Raw genomic sequence first — 16,074 nt, 5'->3', positions numbered from 1 at the left:
TCCTTTCCCTCCTGCCCACCCCCCAATACCAAATCATGTATTCCTCTTCCACTCCTGGTCCTCTTTCCCACCCATGTACTTTTCTCCCTTCCACCACTCCAGTAATTGTTTTCTTTTCCCTCGCAAGTGGGGCTAAAGCATCCTCACTTGAGCCCTTCAATTTGTTAACCTTTCTGAGTTCTGTGGACTGTAACTTCAGTATTCTGCACATTTTTGGCTAATATCCACTTAGTAAGTATATACCATGCATGTCGTTTTGGGTCTGAGTTACCTCACTCAGGATGATATTTTCTAGTTCCATCCATTTGCCTGTAAAACTCAGAATGCCCTAATTCTTAATAGCTTGAGTAGTATTCCACTGTGTAAATGAATCACATTTTCTGTATCCATTCTTCTGTCTTGGAACATCTGTTGTGTTTCTAGCTTTTGGCTATCACAAACAAGGCCACTATGAACATAGTGGATCATGTGCCCTTGAGGGACATGTTCCACTATGGTGGGGCATCTTTGAGTATATTCCACAGAGTGATATAGATTGGTCTGTAGGTAGATATATCTCCAATTTTCTGAGGAACGTTCAGATAGATTTCAAGAGTGGGTGTACTAATTTGCAATAACAACAGCAGTGAAGGAGTATTTCTTTTTCTACACATTCTTGGACACATGTGCTGTCACCTGAGGTTTTGATCTTAGCTATTCTAACTGGTATAAGGTGGAATCTTGGCTTTGTCATTTTGATTTGAATTTCTCTGACCACTAAGGCCTTTGAAATTTTCATTAGGTGCTCCTGAGCCATTAAAGACTCCCCTTTATGAATTCTTGGTGATTTATATAACTCATTCTTTGATTGGGTTGTTTGGAGTTTTGGTCGTTAGTCTCTTGAGTTCTTTATATATTTTGGATATTAGCCCTCTATTGGATGTATAGTTAGTGAAGATTTTTTCCACAATCTATAGGGTGCTAATTTGTCGTATGGACTATATCCTTTGCCTCACAGAAGCTTTCCAGTTTCATGAGGTCCCATTTATCAGATCTTGATTACAGAGCATGAGACAATGGAATTCTGTATAGGAAATTTCCCCTTGTGCCAATGTAACCCTGGCATTTCTAAGATTAATCTATACCATTACTGGAGGCAGTTATTCAGTTTGCCAATTTTTCTTCTCCTCTTGCGCTGATCATAATTATGAGATTTGGTCTTTTCTTTGTATGCCCGAACTCTATCATGCTCCCTTCATATACAGTTTTGAGTTTCTCAGTGCCTGTTACTGAGTGATCCAGTTCACCCTTACTAGGTCTTCTGTCCTCAACTTTCTGTTTATAACATCAATGTTGTTAGAGTGGCATTACACTGAGGTTTGTATTTGCTTTATTAGGCTTTCCCTTTGGGAATAGATTCAGTTGGGTTTTCTTGAAAAATTCACACTATATGTTCATATCATAGTTTGAATTTCCTATTTAATTGTCCTTTACTTTGTACTACATTTAAAGTCACTCTATTAAATTCTTTGTAATTTCTTCCTATTAGTCTCCTTGTATCATTTCCATGGGATTTTTAATTTTGGTAGGTAAATTCTTACTTTGGTTTTTCATGTATACAATTTTTTTATTTTTAGTTAAAACATAATAATGTCATTTCTGCATTGGAATATACAAATGTTTGGGTAGTGTTTTTTTGAGGGGATGGCAATTTTTTTCCAAAATCAACTTTGATCTTTCATTAGAAGTGTTTACATTGTTCAGAATGGGGCAATTCAAAGCAGCTTTGGAAAGATTTGAGCAATTTACTATTTTTATTTTGTTGCATTGGAATTATGCCCACATATAAGCTTGTGAAATATATGCATGCCTGTGGTCTTTCCAGACCAGAAGTAGTCTTTTGATTTCCTAAATTTTAGGTACCAATAGCTGTGAGCTACAATTTCATTGCTGGAAAGAGATCCCAAGTCTTCTGCAAGAGCAGCTAGTAGCTTTAAATGCTGAGCCACAACTTCATCTATAATGATGGGGCCTTGATTTACAGTGTCTGCTATTTGAGGATATAGTCTGAATTCAGGTATTCTTTTTCATGGCTTAAGCCCCTTTCTTTCGATAGTTAGAAAAAGGAATCTTCAAAAACTTTCCTCCAGTAGTGGGAAGTGGTTCTGGGTCACAAATGTGGATAGAGCACCTTAAGAATGCTAGTAAGGCATCTTGCACCAATCTATGACTCTGTGCCATGTATGGGCCTACAGATTCTCTAGGTGTGCCAGTTGGAGTATCTACAACTTTTGTCATTGTATGAGGTTTTAAATGAGACCCAGAGGAATAGATGTTAGAGGAAATATAAATTTAAAACTTTGAATTTACTCTCATAACACAGAAATTGATAGTTATAAGGGTAAGCATAATGTCAACATATGCTGTTCCTGCTAGAGATGTGTACATGAGGATGAGGGCTACACAATTTCACCTTAAAAGTCAGGGCATGACCACATTCTTCATAGGCAGTCTCTTCTTCTCTCTACCTAATTCATTTTTTTAAATGTTTACCCTTAACAAAAGAATTTTTTATTTTTCTCAGATTATGGTATCTATGTCAGTAATGAAGAGATTGCATTTTCATAGTCACTCACTTCAGACATTTTAATAATGATTTTTGTCATAACATGCTAAGAACAAAAGAGATTTTATAGATGCCAGGTCCTGTTTCCAGGACAATTCCTCAATCCCATGTATTTAAGTATTATGATTATCTGTAAACAAAGAATCTGCTTGAAAAATTCATCCATGTTCTTCCTGTGCTACAGTTCACACCAAAAAATAAACAGTTAAATTTTTTTTTATTGAAATTAAATAGGTAATTTGAAAGTGAGAAATGAAGCAGGACTATTAGCTTTTCCAAAATAAGAAATGAATTGCTGTGCAGACATCATTCTTTTCTGCAGATAAAATATATCATAGAAGAAAATTCTGAGACAAGAAACAGTAAATAGGAAGAATAAAATCCAAAAGTTGTCTTTTGATTGTGACAGCATGGACCAATGTTTTGTCCTGTGCATGAATATCATGTACATTTTCAGGCCTTCTTCCAATTCATCTACCATTGCAACCTCTGAGGTAGCATGATTTCCTCAGCCAAACTTGTATTAAAAGTTTCAAACTTGGCCAAAACAGCCCAGTCAGGAAGTTGGTCCTTTAGTTCCTGGTGTCTACATAGTTGAAATCATGGAGCCTCTGGCTAGAGTAGAAGATCCAAAACATATTTTCTGACTTGTTTTTAAATAGAACACAGAGCCTCAGATGCAGAGCCTAAGGGAAGAAAGAGTCCCAGAACTCTGATTATCAGTGGAAAAAGAGTCATTAAGAACTTGTGGGTGATTAATGTGACAGCTGCACTCATTATCAGTCAGAAGAACAAAATGTTCAGAAACATGTGAACTAAATATATACAACCTGAGCATCATTAGATATGTATCCATCAGTCTTTTGGCTGAGCAGATATATATGTTAATAGAATGTTCTGGATTTTTATTTTGGGGCTCCTGTATATTCTCAGTTTTGTGTGTGCCTTTACGGACAATGAATGCTATGTAACAAGCAATGATTACTTTTACCACAATGGAGATGTGACAATTGGTGCAATTTTCCCTCTTCATATTGCATACACAGGCAATAAAGTTCCTGATAAATATGTGCCATACAATTTTCAAGATCTTCGTATACAGTGAGTACAATTATTCATTCTAAGAATTCAGAATTCTTATGACTTAGTGGATATAGGGGTTAAAACTTCCTTTAGTTTTTTTTTCACAATCCTGCTCGTCCATTCTCAAATCTCTTAAAGTATATTTTCTTGTGTACTTCTCTTCCTCTTTAGAAGGGAAAGTTATGATTTTGTTGTTGTTCATTTTGCTTTCTCTGTTGTTATTTAATATCCACAATCTTTTGTTTATCATGTGTATGACACCAGATAATTTGAATATTTTCCATGTTAGGATTTCAGAGTATGGATAAGTTAATCTGATTATGACCTTGAACTGCTGGGTTTTCTTGAAGTCCAGATGTGCTCCTGAACTTGTGTAACTGAGTGAAGACACTCATGTGTGCCTAGAATGTTGTGAGAGTGACAAATACTGACTATGTTACACCCAGCTGATTTCTGAATAGAACTGCCAAAATTAAAATTTGCAAGCAATTTCTGTTCTAGATAGCTTTTCATATCATTGAGCTTTTTTTTTTTTTTTTTTTTTTTTTTTTTTTTTTTTTTTTTGGTCCTAAACTTTTTTCTCTCAGACAAATTTTAAAAGGTTATCTGCTTACCATATGTGTTGATAGCGATTTTCCTCCTTCATATGTATGTGCTCACAAAATACTCTATCTGGGATGATCCACACTTGCGGCAGTTTTAAGCTTTTCTGAAATTTGCTTCAGAATTTAAGAAACCGCTTCAGAATAGTCTGATCTCTTCAGAAAGTAAAGGGAAGAATTAAGTTCTTTCCCTTCATAGAGGAAATAGAGAATGCCTACCCAAAGCATATATCTGGAATCTCTATGGATCAATTAAAAAATACCATGAAATAGAAAAATAGAGCTTGTAAATATCTGTGAACATATGAGAAAATCAGTAGGAAGAAAATGGATAAAAAGAAAGAAAACATACTTATGAATGTGTATTGTGCTCAGTGTGACAACTCTGTTTGATTGTTAAATCCTAGGTGGAGTTTTAAGTAAAACAAAAACAAAAGGAAAAAGAGTAGATGAAGGAATATGTTCAGAAGTAACAACTCGTGAGATATTAGGGGTCTTGACAAATATATAATTTGAGCCTAACACAGCAAAGATGGCCACAGATCCAAAATTTTATATCTTAATTTTTAACTTTTTATATTTTATTTTGTGTGGTATGAATTGTACATTTCAGAGGACAAACTGTGGGAATGAGCCCACTGTGAGGTTTGGGTTTTAAGCTCATATCATGTGGGTTAACAGCAGGCATCTTTGTACCTGCTGACCATCTTGCCAGGTTGTGGCCCTGGCTGTCCTGGAACTAAGATATCAGCCTGTTTCTCCTCCTCCTCCTCCTCCTCCTCCTCCTCCTCCTCCTCCTCCTCTTCCTCCTCCTCCTCCTCCTCCTCCTCCTCCTCCTCCTCCTCCTCCTCCTCCTCCTCCTCTTCCTCTTCTTCTTCTTCTTCTTCTTCTTCTTCTTCTTCTTCTTCTTCTTCTTCTTCTTCTTCTTCTTCTTCTTCTTCTTCTTCTTCTTCTTCTTCTTCTTCATCATGTAATTGCTGGTTGCTGGGATTTGAACACAGGACGTTGGAAGAGCAGTCAATGCTGTTAACCTCTGAGCCATCTCTCCAGGCCCCTAAATTTTATATCTACATGCCATAATTCATATCTCAAAGATCTAATTCATGGTAGACACAATTGCTTAAAGATCACATCTTAAATGACATCACAGATATGTGTTATATGCCTAGCAGCCTGGGAACACTGGATGCAGGGTATATGTCATCCTATTTCATTATAATTAAGACCTCTTCTTCCTCTCAGTTTCCTCTTTTCTCTACTTTCAGCAGCCCAGGCACTAATGTATGTGGTAGTTTGTACATCATTTAGCAACAGGCCCATATGTGGAAAGACGCTACTTTCCGACCCATGAGCCATAAGTAGCTGGCTTATACATGATAACTGACAGAATTTTATCCTATAAAATTATTCATTTTATAGTCAATTTTTATATAGTCAAAAATAAAATCAAAGTGATGCATTACTGGAAAAGAATATTTTCACTATAAAATATTAACAACCATGTATTGTTTTAATTTTTTTTTTTTTTAGTTTTTTTTTTTAAGACAGGGTTTTTCTGTGTAGCACTGGCTGTCCTGGAACTCACTATGTAGACCAGGCTGACCTCAAACTCAGAAACTTGCCTGCCTCTGCCTCCTCAGTGCTGGGCTTGATTAAAAGTGTGTGCCACCACAGTCCAACAACAAACTTGTCCCATAAGTTCCCAGACAGTTTTTCTATATACAGTTACATTTGTACTGTATTTTCACAAGTAAAACAATAAAAAATGTAGCTCCTGCAAGTTTTCTAGGACATTTTTGGTGTCTGAAAGAGATGCAAATTTGCTTTGTCTAATTTACCATTCTGTGTATTCCCAGTGAAAATAGTTCTATCACTAAATGTATCTTTATCATGAGCCCATTTCTCCACTCTTGCCTGTGGCATTATAATTGAGGTCTCTACTTCCATGAATTGCAGCCCTCTGAACTTTGTTACTTACACAGTCAGAACGGTCATTGAGTATTCTTTAAATCCTTTGCTGGAAGTCTATCAGTTATTGGGATTGTATTCATTTATTTGAGATGTACAACTGTGGTGTTTGCTTTAGTGTATTCTCTGATATTTTGTCATCTACACTTTATTATTTAACTGGCCCTTGGGTTGAGCTTTCTAGCTTCCTTTTTCTTTGGATAATTAATAAAGAAGCTTTGATATACAAAGGTAATTTCCTGCACAGGAAACACAAACACAAGCAGCCCTTCTAGTGTGTACCACTCACTCTGATTTATGAGATTTTGCCTTGTTTTGCTTAGGTGAGTGATGATAGAAGTCATTATCAGCACTGTGGATATTTTTCTACCATATATGTCAAACTATCACTTTCAGAAATAGATATAGATTACAGAAATAGATGTAGAAAATATTTCGAACTTTGTAGGTTAATTTTCTTTTAAATTAAGAGATTAAGAAATTATTGAGTTGTATGATGTTTTAATTTGATCTACTCCAATTGAATAAGAAAATAATTCATAAAGTATTCTCTAAATTACAATGTAAGTTATCTGATGTGCTAAACATTTAGAAATAATACAAGAAATTGTTCAGAATTCTGACCATTTCTCCAGATTTTTCTGCATGTTGTTAGTGTTATTATTCCAATAAGAATCTTTTAAGTAACCTATCGTTAAGATTATTTTTTGAGTTTTCATTATCCTATACATTTATTAAACTATTATTATCAATTTTATAATATTTTCATATTGTCTAAAACATTTGTAGATTTTTATCTCATAATTTTTTGTTGCTGGTTAGTTTTATGTCAACTTTCCAGAAACTAGAGTCATGGGAGAAAAGGAAGACTCAATTGAGTAATTGCTTCAATAAGATCAGCAAAAGTCAGGACTGTAGGGTATTTTCTTAAACATTCCTTGATGTGGGAGGGCCCAGACCATTGTGGGTAGAGTTCTACTATGGCAAATGTGGTCCTGGTTACAATAAGAAAGCAGATGTTTTGTGAGATATACCAATCCAAGGCTTTCTCTGGGGCTCTGGGGTATGGAGGAGGAACTGATTTGGCAAAGAATGTAATAGTTTAGTGTTTGTGCCTTAGGGGAGCCTTTTCCTGGGGTTCTGACCCCAGGAATAGAGATGTAATTCCTTGTCTAAAACCAGGAATATGCTTAGCAAGGCCAGTAATGGCCTGGACCTTGGGCTTTAAGGAAGTTGTGATTTTTGGATCTTGGAAACCCACTTCATCCCCCTACTGAAGGGCTTCAGTTATTTGTCCCAAGGCCACTGTGTCTCTGAGCACTGGAGATATCCTGAGTTCCCTTTGTGCAACATTTCTTGATTAATTTCCTGATAACTTTTCCTCATGTATGATGGATTTCTGCCGATTGTCACATTTTCCCTTGCAAACTTTATATAATACACTATATTTATTAATAAACTTCCTTTGTATAAGGAATCAGCTTTAAAAGAAAGCAGACTTAGCAAGCCACAGTAAGCAAACCAGTAAACAGCATTGATCCTTGGCCAGTGGATCAACTCCTGTGTGCAGGCTCGTACCCTATTGGAGTACCTGTACAGACTTCCTCCAATAATGAACAGCAATGAAGAAATGTAAACTAAATATGCTGCAAAGTTTTGTATCAACGTGAGACATGCTAAATTCATCAAAAACGAGGGAACCATCAACTAAGAAAATATCCCCATGAGATTGCATATTTTGTAGGATAAACTGTAGTGTTACCCATTTTGAATGAATCCATTCTGAGGCTGGTAATCATGAATTGTAAATCAAAGCAGGTTGAGAAATACATTACGAGAAAGCCAGTATGTAGAATCTCTCTGTGTCCTCTGTATCATCTCCTGCCTCCACATATTGGCCTTGTGTTATATTTTGTCCTGAAGTCTTCCTGAGATGTGTCTTTCAGGGATGGATTATAATGTGGAGCCAGTCACCTGATAAAATCTTTCCTCCATACTCCCCATCTTGCTTCTGGTCAGGGTCTCTGTTTCTCTGTCTCTCTGTCTCTGTCTGTCTCTGTCTGTGTCTGTCTTTCTCTGTGTCTCTCTCTGTCTCTCTGTCTCTGTCTCTCTTTGGCTGTCTCTGTCTCTGTCTCTCTCTGCTTCTTTCCTCTTTTTTTCATTTCTTGAGACATGGATTTCTTGTGTAGTCTTGGCCATTCTGAAACTTTCTATGTACACCAGGCTGGCCTGTAAATCAGAGGTCTACTTGCTTCTGCCTCTTGGACAATGGTATTATTGGTTTGTACCATCAAACTCAAATTCCCTGTTTTTTGAAATAAGTGTTTGATTCTTTATCAATGTTTTTTTAAACACACAAACACACACATGAGAGAAAGAGAGAGATAGAAACAAATATAGAGCATGGATCTCAATGGGTAATAATATGGTGAGAAAAAAGAAAGAAGTGAGACAAAATAAAAAAATGTAGTCATCATAAGCAAATAAAAACATACATGTTCCTGAACAGCAGATTCTTTAAATATATTAAAATGGATGTTTAATGTGAAAGATCTGTATGACAAGAACTTCAAGACTCTGAAGAAGGAAATGGAAGAAGACCTCAAAAAATGGGAAAACCTCCCATGCTCATGGATCGGTAGAATCAATATAGTTAAAATGGCCATTTTGCCAAAAGCAATATACAGATTCAATGCAATACCCATCAAAATCCCAACTCAATTCTTCACAGAGTTAGAAAGAGCAATTATCAAATTCATCTGGAACAACAAAAAACCCAGGATAGCTAAAACTATTCTCAGCAACAAAAGAAAATCTGGGGGAATCAGTATCCCTAACCTCAAGCAATACTACAGAGCAATAGTGTTAAAAACTGCATGGTATTGGTACAGTGACAGGCAGGAGGATCAATGGAACAGGATTGAAGATCCAGAAATGAACCCACACACCTATGGCCACTTGATCCTCGACAAAGAGGCTGAAAACATCCAATGGAAAAAAGATAGCCTTTTCAACAAATGGTGCTGGTTCAACTGGAGGTCAGCATGCAGAAGAATGCGAATTGATTCATCCTTGTCTCCTTGTACTAAGCTCAAATCCAAATGGATCAAGGACCTCCACATAAAGCCAGACACTCTGAAGCTAATAGAAAAGAAACTGGGGAAGACCCTTGAGCACATCGGTACAGGGAGAAAGTTTCTGAACAGAACACCAATAGTGTATGCTCTAAGAGCAAGAATTGACAAATGGGACCTCATAAGGTTACAGAGTTTCTGTAAGGCAAAGGACACCATCAAGAGGACAGATCGGCAACCAACAAATTGGGAAAAGATCTTCACCAATCCTACATCAGATAGAGGGCTAATATCCAATATATATAAAGAACTCAAGAAGTTAGACTCCAGAAAACCGAACAACCCTATTAAAAAATGGGGTACAGAGTTAAACAAAGAATTCTCACCTGAAGAACTTCGGATGGCGGAGAAGCATCTTAAAAAATGCTCAACTTCATTAGTCATTAGGGAAATGCAAATCAAAACAACCCTAAGATTTCATCTTACACCAGTCAGAATGGCTAAGATTAAAAATTCAGGAGACAGCAGGTGTTGGAGAGGGTGTGGAGAAAGAGGAACACTCCTCCACTGCTGGTGGGGTTGCAAATTGGTACAACCACTCTGGAAATCAGTCTGGCGGTTCCTCCGAAAACTGGGCACCTCACTTCCAGAAGATCCTGCTATACCACTCCTGGGCATATACCCAGAGGATTCCCCACCATGTAATAAGGATACATGCTCTACTATGTTCATAGCAGCCCTATTTATAATTGCCAGACGCTGGAAAGAACCCAGGTATCCCTCAACAGAAGAGTGGATGCAAAAAATGTGGTATATCTACACAATGGAGTACTATTCAGCCATTAGAAACAATGAATTCATGAAATTCTTAGGCAAATGGATGGAGCTAGAGAACATCATACTAAGTGAGGTAACCCAGACTCAAAAGGTGAATCATGGTATGCACTCACTAATAAGTGGTTATTAACCTAGAAAACTGGAATACCCAAAACATAATCCACACATCAAATGAGATACAAGAAGAAAGGAGGAGTGGTCCCTGGTTCTGGAAAGACTCAGTGAAACAGTATTTGGCAAAACCAGAACGGGGAACTGCGAAGGGGTGGGAGGGAGGACAGGGGAAGAGAAGGGGACTTATGGGACTTTTGGGGAGTGGGGGGGGGGGCTAGAAAAGGGGAAATCATTTGAAATGTAAATAAATTATATCGAATAAAAAAATTAAAAAAATGGATGTTTAATCAATCAATATAACCTATTTTAAACTCACTTAATGAAAAAAGGATAAAGTATCAAGTAAGATTTTGTTGCATTTAAAGAGTTTTAATTACCATATATGTGTTTTCTCAAAATATGAATCTAAAATAAATCTTAAAAATGAAGACCCTATCCCCTTATCATTGCTTTATGTTGGGAAGCTTGGATTCCCCTGAGCTGCTTCATCATAAAATATGAAGTGGTGATTACACTGGATAGTCTCTTTGCAAGCCTTTGTTTACTTGTATGAAATAGCCAAAATGATACATATCATATTTATATATGTGTGCATTTAAATCTATACTGTCTACTAACAAAAATATCTTGCTTCTAACAGTTCTGACAAAATATGCTTTCATTACATATACTTTTATAAATTTAATTTTGCCTTCAAATGCAGTTAATTTTTATGAGTTTCACACAAAGTATTTTAACCATATAAACACACACCACCCCATCATCTAATATCCTTTCTTTTGACCCCTATTCTCTTATGAAACTTGTTTCTTTTCATTTTTCCAGTCAAGTACAGTTTGTGTTCTGTAAGCACTATTTCACTAGAACCTTCCTAAGGGTCACAACAGTGAAGAAATTGAGTATTGCTCACCCAGTAACTACCTAATCTCAATAGGATTTTGACTCAGGGTGACATTATATACCTATTTCATCAATGTTGGTATTTTGTCTTGTTTAAATGAGTACACATAGTCTTGTACATGCTTTCATAATCATGCTCGGTTCAAATGTGCAACTCTTGAGGACTGAAAATATTCTTTCCTTGAGGTTATCCAGAGCTTCTGGTATTCACAATCTTCCCACTTCTTTTCTGTCAGCACCTTGTTGGGAGGAGTATGATATCTAACCCACATTTATGGATTAGCACTGCATAGTCTATTATAATCTGTATCATGATCAGCCATTGATTCATGTATTATTTGTCATTTTGTATAAAAAAGAATTTATCAGGCTGGCTGATGGATGTGCTAATCTGTGGGTACAATGATAAGTCATTAGTGGTTAATTTTGTACTTTCGCATAATAAGATTATTAAGTTATCCCTGTAGATCTATGACTTACCTTATCACAAAGTCTTGCCATTTTTGTGGTGTGATGCATGTTTTCTATTCTATGGAGTGAATCCTATATTAAATCAGACAAAGTTTGGATCCACATGTAACGTGTATGCCCAGTATAGTACCAGATGGCTTATCAGATAATCCCAGTCATTGCTATATCCCTCAAGATTCACATCTTGGTGAGAATAATGATTATTTTATTTTCCTTGGTAGCATGCATAGCATCTTACAACAGTATGAAATCTAGCCAGGAGAAGTAAAGTAAGTAAGTAACTGTGTGATTTCTCCATGTTTTGTGATTCAAGTATGTAGTGTCCTCAGAAATGGAGACTTTCCATAAAGTTCTACAGGATCCAATCTTGTATCTTCCTGATATATATTCTAGATAAAGAGTATGAAAGACGTATGATATTTGACTTTCTAATGTGAATTAGAATGGTTATTCTGATTTCATGGAAGTTTACTGAAATGTACATACTCATAGTGTGGCTAATTGTTATTCTAGTGCTTTTGATTTAAGAATTCCTTTTTTTTAACTATTCTTTAATCCTCTTTTACAGTAAGTCTGCCCCCAAATACTCCCTTTTCCATACCACATCCCTCCTGTCTTCTAGAGAATTTCCCACCCCCATTCTCCTATCCCACCAGACCTCCCACTTCCTGGGACCTCATTTCTCTCAAGGGCTAGGCGCATCTTCTCTCACCGAAAGCAGACCAGGCAGTCCTCTTCTGGACATTTCAGTGGGCATATGCTGCCTGGTTGTTGTAACAGTGTTGGAAACATCTTGGGCATCAAGGTATATTGAGACTGCTGGTCTTCCCATGAGGCCACCCTCCTCCTAAGCTTCCTATATAATACATTTTTTACTTAAAATATTTTCATTGCTGCTCTTTCCATTCCTGTCTTAGTCTATAGTCGTTTCTGCTCCTTATGAGTTCTGTGATTGTCATTATTTCATCCTAATAAATACGAGCACATCCTTACATATTTGTTTTAAATTGTGATATACACGAAGTCTTTTGTTTAATTTTGTGCCATGTTACTAGAAATATCCACATGGTTTAAAAGAAACACACATCATGGCATGGAAAGAGGTATGGAGAAGGGAGGAACAAAGTGAATATTCTATGACTCATCATACACGTCACATATGTGGCATACCAGGAGCTACATGAGTGGAAAAAAGGAACTTTAGAGAAGGAGTAGTGAAATAAAAAAATACCAGAAATGCACACATTCATTAAAGCAAAAAAAAAAAAGGAAATGACAAAAATGAAAATTAAAAAAAAATATTAAAAATGACAAAATTATGCAGAAACTTCTACATCTAAATATGCCTTGTTTATTTTCTTTTCAAGTATATTTAGAGGAGAAATAGTCTCCTTCCCTATATATAGAAAACATAATGCTGCTTTTTTGTGGAAACCCTGAAAATGTCTTATAAAATATTTTTATATCCAACTGAAGAACTATTTGCTAAATATAAGTTTAAGGAAACTGTTTTGGGAACAGCATACTTAGATACTAAATTCAAAGCTCTTTCATTGTGTGTGTGGTTTTGGCATCATTAATGGTCTAGTTTTTCTCTTATCACATTGTTATTATTAGACAAATCTACAGCTGCCTTACAAGATAAACTGCTCTAGATTCAATTTGAGGACCTGAGTTCAGACCTCACAAAGATAACAATTATGTGGAAGGTAGAACAATAAGATGTGAATCCTGCAAGTTGGCTGGCTAGAGTTCAAGGCTTATGTGCTGAAAACAATAAAGGAACTGCAAAGTCAGTTTGCATGATACTCTTTTTTTTCTCTTCTCAGGAGCACTGGGAAAGGAGAGATAGAAAGTCTTCATAATTTCGAGTTCAAATTTGTTTACAGAGTGTGTGCTGGGCCAGCCAAAGCTACATTGTTAGATTCTGTCTCAAACAATCAAATAAGTTAGTCTGTGAGTCAATAATTAAACAATTCATTAAGAGATTGCATGTGAAATCATGTGGACATTTGGGACTGACCCTGGATGTCCTTCTGTCTTGCTTTCATAGTTCATGAAACTGATGAAATCATACCTGCACAAAACCTCATATGCACAAAAGTGGCACACATAACTCATAAATACACACAAAGGTAAAATAAATTTGGGTGTGGTTTCACATAAATTAATCCCATCAATTAGAAGTAGAGCCAGGAAGCTCTTCATTACTTCACAACAGCCAGTTCTATATAGTGTGTTCCAGACCACCTTATGAAAAAGACACAAACATGACACTTGTGGGAATATATTATTTGAATTAATTTTATGCTAATTTTTAAGGTGAATATTTTCATAGAAAAGAGGGTGATTGAAACGAGATACATTGTCCTTTCATAATTGTAGAGACTGAAATGCAAAGATTCAAACAGCAAGAGTTCTGATGTTTTTCAGAACCTAATTCTTTATTCAAAGACCTTTTTCCATTCATGAAACATGAATAAAGCAATATGATGATAAAGCATAGTCCTAGAGACCATAATTGATAAATGTAGGACATTACTAACCTCATCTGCTTAAAATTTCCATTCTGATGCCAGTTATTTATGAGACGATATTATAATAGTGATTTAATAGAACCATTGGCATTTACATTATAAAACCACTGCACTAAATAGAAATCTTGTATGATCTATGGCTTCCTCCTGTGTAATTTTGTGAAATCTCTGCAGGTATAAATTTAAGAACTACCAGTTTGTCTTGGCTCTCATGTTTGCCATTGAGGAGATCAACAGAAACCCTCATCTTCTACCCAATACTACTATTGGATATGATATCTATAATATGCTATATACTGAAAAGAATATTCTTTATAGTGTCTTTCTTTGGCGTACATGGATAAGACATCCCCTTCCTAATTGTGACTGTGGAAACAAGAAAAAGTCACCTGTTGTACTCACAGGGCCATCATGGTCAGCATCTGCCCACATTGGAGCACTTCTAAAACTCTACAAAATACCTCAGGTGAGGAACAGGATGTGGCAACTAGGAGACAAGCATCCTTTGTTGACATTATAGGTGTCTGTAAATTTAAAATAGGGGCATTGGACTTAGTAACCTATCAAAGAAAAATAAGGAAATACTTTATATTATTTCCATAATCACATTACTTAAAATAGAATGAAAGGAGAGGTGGGTAAGACTAGCTACATTTTTGCAACTAGAGACCTGTCAGCAATTTTTGTAGGAAAATGTAATGGGTTTACAAGACATGACAATCTTGATCTTGACTGTTTCCATCTGTGGATTTTGGACTAAGATTTTGTCTGATGCCAATGTATTTGGTTATCTCTTCAGCTCACTTTTGGGCCTTTCGATTCTATCTTGAATGACCAAAGTCAGTTTAATTCTCTCTATCAGATGGCCCCCAAGGACACATCTCTGTCACTTGCCATAGTTCTTTTGATGCTTCATTTCAGCTGGTCCTGGGTTGGTCTGATCCTCCCAGATGACCACAGAGGGACTCAGATTCTATCAGACTTGAGAGAAAATATGGAGAGCCATGGCATCTGCATAGCCTTTTTGAAAATGATCTCTGGGACATGGAATGCATTTTCCAATGCATTATGGAAAAATATGGAGAAGATTGAGAAATCATCAGCAAATGTGATAGTTATATATGGAGATATTGTTTCTGTACAAGGTTTAATGCGACATATTGTGCATCTGTTAGTGACATGGAAAGTCTGGGTCTTAAACTCTTCATGGGATGTTGATACCCATTCTGATTATTTTATGGTTGAGTCATTTCATGGAAGTCTCATTTTTTCACACCACCATGAAGAGATAGTTGAGTTTATGAATTTTGTCCAAACAGTTAATCCCTACAAATACCCAGATGACGATTATCTTCCTAAGTTTTGGTATTTGTTTTTCAAGTGCTCATTTTCTAAATTTGATTGTCAACTTTTGGAGAACTGCCAACCCAATGCTTCTTTGGATTTACTTCCCAGACACCTTTTTGACCCAGCCATGAGTGACGAAGGCTACAATATATACAATGCTGTGTATGCTGTGGCCTATAGTCTCCATGAGATGAATCTTCAACAAATACAGACCCAACCATATGCCAATGGAGAAGATATGGTATTCTCCCCCTGGCAGGTAATATCCCTTCCTGTATTTTATGTCAGCCATGTGGCATTTTTATTTTTTATGAAGGCATTAAATTGAGCATCATTTGTTCTAGGCTATGCTGCCAGTAAGCAAAGGAGTGAATATTGTTTCTCTGTCTAGAGGTCAATGTTAAATCCCAAGTAAGTGTTATTTATACATGGAATGCTAGGAACAAGAGAAAAACTTGAGATAATATTGAATTCATCTACCAATTTGCCTCACAGTTTTGTTCATAATATCTTCAATGTGAAAAGCTGAAATGTCC

General features: G+C 36.2%; 1 protein-coding gene across 1 annotated transcript in view; it reads left to right on the top strand.

The window, feature by feature from the left end:
• Positions 1-3,497: 3,497 nt before the first annotated feature.
• Positions 3,498-16,074, top strand: part of LOC127694106 (vomeronasal type-2 receptor 116-like) — a 48,984-nt gene continuing 36,407 nt past the window's right edge. Inside the window, exons 1-3 of the mRNA XM_052195558.1 lie at positions 3,498-3,706; positions 14,366-14,657; positions 14,991-15,797. Coding sequence (XP_052051518.1) covers positions 3,498-3,706; positions 14,366-14,657; positions 14,991-15,797 — 1,308 coding nt within the window. The remainder of the gene's footprint in view (positions 3,707-14,365; positions 14,658-14,990; positions 15,798-16,074) is intronic.

The sequence above is a fragment of the Apodemus sylvaticus genome, chromosome 1 (assembly GCF_947179515.1).
Source record: "Apodemus sylvaticus chromosome 1, mApoSyl1.1, whole genome shotgun sequence".
Lineage (NCBI taxonomy): Eukaryota > Metazoa > Chordata > Mammalia > Rodentia > Muridae > Apodemus > Apodemus sylvaticus.
Note: the sequence above shows the minus strand (reverse complement) of the source record. Positions and strands in the feature narration are given on the sequence as shown.